At 38.9% G+C, this 5603-nt stretch overlaps 1 protein-coding gene and 1 long non-coding RNA gene across 2 annotated transcripts; one reads left to right on the top strand and one right to left on the bottom strand.

Annotated features, from left to right (window-relative positions):
- Positions 1-2325: 2325 nt before the first annotated feature.
- LOC145227837 (uncharacterized) lies at positions 2326-5475 on the top strand. The gene is made up of 8 exons (XM_080092759.1): positions 2326-2387; positions 2938-3077; positions 3165-3373; positions 3484-3575; positions 3903-4082; positions 4163-4351; positions 4487-4640; positions 4809-5475. The coding sequence occupies exons 1-8, from the start codon at positions 2330-2332 to the stop codon at positions 5155-5157; spliced, it is 1371 nt and encodes a 456-aa protein (XP_079948885.1). The 5' UTR covers positions 2326-2329; the 3' UTR covers positions 5158-5475.
- LOC145227838 (uncharacterized) lies at positions 3874-5000 on the bottom strand. The gene is made up of 2 exons (XR_013859990.1): positions 4934-5000; positions 3874-4625 (listed from the first exon to the last, which is right to left on the bottom strand). It is a non-coding gene; the product is annotated as an uncharacterized LOC145227838 (long non-coding RNA).
- Positions 5476-5603: the final 128 nt, after the last annotated feature.

Genomic DNA, 5603 nt, shown 5'->3' with positions numbered 1-5603 from the left:
CACTTCATATTATTTGCTTTAGGTAAGGTCAGTAATTGTCACAAAAAATTCTTCTGAATACAGCTTTGCGACACCTTGAAACAATTACATGACAAAGCTTTACAGCACACAAAACCATACACAGGACATCAGAAAGCATCTATTACGCAACTTATTTCCACTGGAAGCAGTGATTTCGTGTCCAAGGAGCAACTCCGTTAGTTACAGGCAGAAAACCGCGGTGATGAAACAAAAAGTACACAACTTTATTACCACTGTGTTCTGGTCAAGTTCGGACTCCTGAAAAAGTTTTCTGAAGAAAAAGGTTTGGCACAGGGAATCATAGACGAGCGTATGGCGATGTTTTGTGACGTTGGTTACCACTGTGAACAATTATTACCCGCAGGCTACAGTGCAGAACAACACAAATCGTTGTGAAACGTCTTATTTCTGTCCTGATTCACGCGCTTACAGCTATAACTGCGTCATATGGACGCCGAGAATAGGCTGACAAATAAAAGTACATTCCAGTGTAACAAAAAATTGCCAGATTCAAGGCAAAAATCGGAGCCAATCCATTTGATGATGCGTGATTTTGGGCTTAAAAATGCTTTGTATGTCACGACGTGCAAAATTCAAAGAAACGTTGACGCAAAATCCGCCCTAAATCTTCCTGTAACAAAGTAGGTGACGGGCTAGCACAATTCGAAACATTGTTATGAAGTTTATGTGGTTTTAAACACCAATAAACAGAAGTCGGTCATTTCCATACACTTGCGAAATAATGCGTTAAACTTCAGTCTAATTTGAAACATCAATTCGAACCAAATAAACCTTTAACAGTTCCATGCATTCTAAGTACACATAAAAATAATTGCAAACAAATCGAAAAATTATGATGTAACTTTACTACTATTCTTTCTAAGAAACTTTAAATCCCCATACATAAAAGGGCAACAAGAGTAATGGCGCTAGCACTACTCTGGAATCCACTACACCAAGAGATTGAATTTAATCTATAAGCAATTTGCGTGCGAGTGTTTAAACTTTGAAGTACTACCGGTCTACAAAACATGTCGAAAGTATGAACGTTTGCTAAAAGCGTGCACCGTCGTTTCCATATTAGCCTGTTGAAGGATCTCATAAATTACGTGACAATTCTCTATTCCCAATATTACGCAAAACGGAAGTCTTATTGCAGGAAATGAGTTTGGCAAACGCACGTGTATGAATGCCAATAAATCGGCCCGCATGCAAACGCCTGAAATATATCTCACTACGTGCAGTGCGTTATTGAGAATACGGTCAGTAAACCATATATGGGCCATCGTTATTGGGGTGTAGATGCGAAAAACGTGGTTTTACTGGTCTAAAATATAAAACAGCTATTGACATTCAGACGAGCCTAATAGGGGTGTTTAGTAACGTCCGGTTAATGGTTGTTCCAAATAAGCAAATAGTGTAAGGAACCAGAAATAATACACAACATTTGTAAATATGGTAGCACTTTGAAAATTTTAGTCTAATTTGTAAACATATTTGTACAACGTGGCAAACAGACAACGAGACCAAGGCATTGTTTATGTTCCTTTGAATATTACATGTGAAGTTATTGCATCACCACATTTAAACTTCTTTCCACATAACGTTAGGCGGTGATTTCATAAAAGCTTCTTAAACATTAGTAATTAGTTGACAAGAGCTTGATTAGTTATAATTTATGTGGGTGTTTACCAGGTGAGGACAACAATTATACGAACGTGAAATATTGCCACAGTTCTGACAATTGGCGTGGGTCCATCTGATAGTATTAAGATGTCATAATTACATAAACAAGTAAACAACTCGACGCACATGCGAGCTTAAACATTACAGCAGTTTAAAGCAGATGAGAACAATTGCCTCAATCTTTATTACGTGCCGCGTAATGGCAAAAACAAACCACAACAAATAACAAATTTAGTAATCGGCAAGCGTAGGTTGCCAAAAGTACACAAAAAACGCAACAGCAGCTGACCTTATTGGGGCGGTCAATTAACTTGGCATTGATGACCAGGCTTAAGCGAACCACGAAGCTGGAATTAAGATCTATTTGAGGCACGCTGAGGGCAATTTCATCGCTTTTTTGCGTCCTCTGCCTGCGCTCTTGCGTAGACGATTGCGTCACAGATCGTGACAAGCGCTCAGTGCTCGAAGCGATATAAGACGTCGACTCGGCCACATTCAGTCAGACAATGAACTTTCAAAGCGAAGCATCAGAACACTATAAAAGCGAGAGCAGCAAGAGCGAATTGGATATTGGACACATTTACTGATTACTAACAAGTTGCGATCTGACAAAAAGAGGATTATGTCGAAGATAGTTGCAACTCTTTTTGCGCTGGTACTTTGTGCAATGTTAAGAAAAGGTAAGCGACCTATTCACCTAAATATAGGATACATTAGTGGTATTTTAAGACTGGGTACAACGCACAATAGATTTAGCGTAAGCTCCCTTAAAACGTCATTTGTGCTTACCAATATCGCGTGTCACATTTCGCAAAAAAGTCAAAAATGTGACAACATTTTTTGGGTTTGGGTTGTTGAAAGATGGCCGTCATGCAACTATTATACATTTCACTATTGCTCATATGCCGCAATGCTGAACAAAACTTGTAGGTCAGTGCGCAAACAGTGGAGACAGTGCAGACTTGTGCCATGGCACGTCGGTTTTTCGCCGCTGGCTAGTGATTCATTCCTCTATCGAGCTGATAAGTCCATTGATTCCAACGTGAAAATAAATCGAGGTCTTTTTACCACAACAAAAAACACAGCCTATGGCATCAATTATACCCACAGCCAAATTTTTAAACATGATTACTGTAGAGTGGCATGGGACTGAAAAGTTAATTTTATGTATCAATATTTTTGTTTGTAAAAAGTGATATTTTGTAATTAATAACATTGTTGCTTTTGCAGCCACATCGGTGAACATTTATGATATACAAAAGTATGATGTCGGGTGCTACAATGAATTAGGTAGAATGCTTCAACTGTATGGGTTCATTGGATTTCAAATGCTTGTTCAACCCGCCTGTAGAAATGGTGGCCTGTACGCGGTAAGTTGCTTGTTTTATAGATATTGCAATAAATTCTTAACTAATTACAGTCACTTCACGGACTAATCACGGACTTTTTTTTTGCAGCAAGCCCAATGCAGGAGACAAAATAAACACAGTAGAGTTAGATGCTACTGTGCCTATGTCGACACCGGTGCTGAAATAACGGAGATCTCTCTCGAAAACGGTTTAACGTACTCTGCAATGTTGGACAACTGTCCGAAAAGAACGGAAAAACCTTCAGATAGTTGCTCAACTCCACCCATAAATAGTCCGTGCCGAGTCGAAACGGAAAAGTAAGTGTCTACAGCCAGTGTTTCAGACAGCATGTCACCAGACGCTGATGTGTGCAAAGCAAAAAAATGTAATATGGATCGAAACAAAGCTAACCACAACTTTTATGTAGGTTCAAGTACAATCCGAAAACACAAACTTGTGTCTCCGTGAGTTACGGCTGTTACGGCCACGCCACTGAGGAAGACTGCATGAATACATGTGGTAAGTTTTCAATTGTACCACTTTCATTGGCGACGTTTCCTAGTTGTAAAGCGTTGAGACTCAAACGCAGGAAAATAAAGCCATATTGAATAGAAAATGTGCAACATGCGTAACAGCGTTTTTGTATTACTCTGTAATCGGCACTTAGCACACTCGCCAGGAACCGCTATGAATGAGTCACATTTTGTAGAGACCTGAACGCTTGTTGGTACCAGGCACATCCTGAATACTTAGCAATCGTCACATGAACGTCACTTTTGACGCACACGTACCTCATAGCGCAATTCAAACTAGCGTAAAATAACTTTTGTGTTTCTTGGTCCGCAGCACCGAAAGTATACGACGAATGCTCATTTCCAATGGACATGGGTTACCCCTGCAGTCAACCGGCAGGGACTCGCTACCGTTACCATCCAGGAAGTGAACAATGCGAGCCCTTCCCTTACAGAGGCTGTGGTGGCAACTCTAACAGCTACAAACACGAGTGGCAGTGTCAAAAATCATGTGGTAAGTTGTTTTTTTTCATTGTTTCGTGTACTTTAATGTATTGCCAACTGTACTAACTGTAGCTTTTCCTCGTTTAACAGCTGCACAAGAAGAAGTGACATTTCAAGTTGAGGTTGAGTTCACTAAGTTGTACAACGTCACCGCCTACAGCTGGGTGCTAAACAAGTACAGTTTGGCGGACGACCAGGTTAATGATGTCACAGTGGCAGAATTCAAAGACATCAAAGAAGATTCAATATCTACTGATCTTATTAGTGACAGCAGTGAAGGTAAGATTGGAAGACATCACACAAGCATATTGTATTTTGAAAGATAACGCACTAATTTAATAATATCTTCAAAAACAAAATTGTGTTTTTACCTTACAATTTATGGTGATGTATGATCTTTATGTTTGTTTTTAGATTCTGTTGATTCTCGTCAATATACTTTGGGTGGTTCCGATGGTTTTGGTGGATCCCCTCCCAGTTCCAAACCAAATCGTGATGGTATGACCCGAAGGGAAGTTTGTCACCAAGCTCCTTATACGGGACTGTGCAGAGCCTACATGCCAAGATGGTAAGCATAGTTATTTTTATGCAGAAACCAGAAACACCAAATTATTTATAGTATGGACTATTTATTTAATACACTTAAAAAAACACAACAGATATATAACCTAGCTAGCAAATATGTATGCAATTAAACTTGATTTCAAATGTACTAATTGTGAATTGTTTTTGACAGGTTCTATAACCGGACTGCGTCAATTTGTGAGCAATTTATATTTGGAGGATGTCTGCCAAAGGCAAACAATTTTGAAACTTTGAGCGAATGCAACCACTTCTGTAAACCAAGAAATCAGCCCTCACCTGAGCAAATATCTGGTGCTCCGCGACCTGGTGCTGGCAACAACCCAAATGGTGAAGATCCTTATTTGGAAGATGGAGCAGAAGTGGTTTACAGAATAAGTCCAATATTACAGCCACCACCCCCACCTTCTCCAAGTGCAGAAGTAGGACCTAGAAGTTTTCTTCTTAGTGAAGGAAATTCAGGCGAAGGTCCCTCTGGAAATGGAGCAAACCAGAACACATGATTAAAACCAACCTCACCCTTTATGGCAGTTAACACCTCAAACGCAATTACACCAACCTAAAAGAACAAATAGGAAAGTGACATTGCAGTCATCTACAAATGACCAGGACAGATTTAAAGGATGGTTATGAAGATATATATTTGTTTGAAATGTGCTTGACCTACAATATTTATTATTTTAAAGAATTTAAAGTTTCTCAGCTCAATTCAAGCATTCACGTAATATTCTAAAATGTTGTTGCTTAAAATTTTTATCATCGTTGTTGTTTTTTGTTGAGTTTTATTGTTTTACGCAAAATAAAGTTTAACAGAGCAAATACCTTTGGTTTTTGTTTTTTTGCTCCACAATTCAAACAAATGCTAAACAATAAATGCTAAACATATAACTAAGCACAGATTGTTGCTACTATAGTCAATTTACTTAATTTCACACTCAGTGTTTCTTAA

This window comes from Phallusia mammillata, chromosome 5 (assembly GCF_965637545.1).
Source record: "Phallusia mammillata chromosome 5, kaPhaMamm4.hap1.1, whole genome shotgun sequence".
Lineage (NCBI taxonomy): Eukaryota > Metazoa > Chordata > Ascidiacea > Phlebobranchia > Ascidiidae > Phallusia > Phallusia mammillata.
The sequence above is the reverse complement of the archived record's forward strand: the minus strand, read 5'-3'. Positions and strand labels throughout refer to the sequence as shown.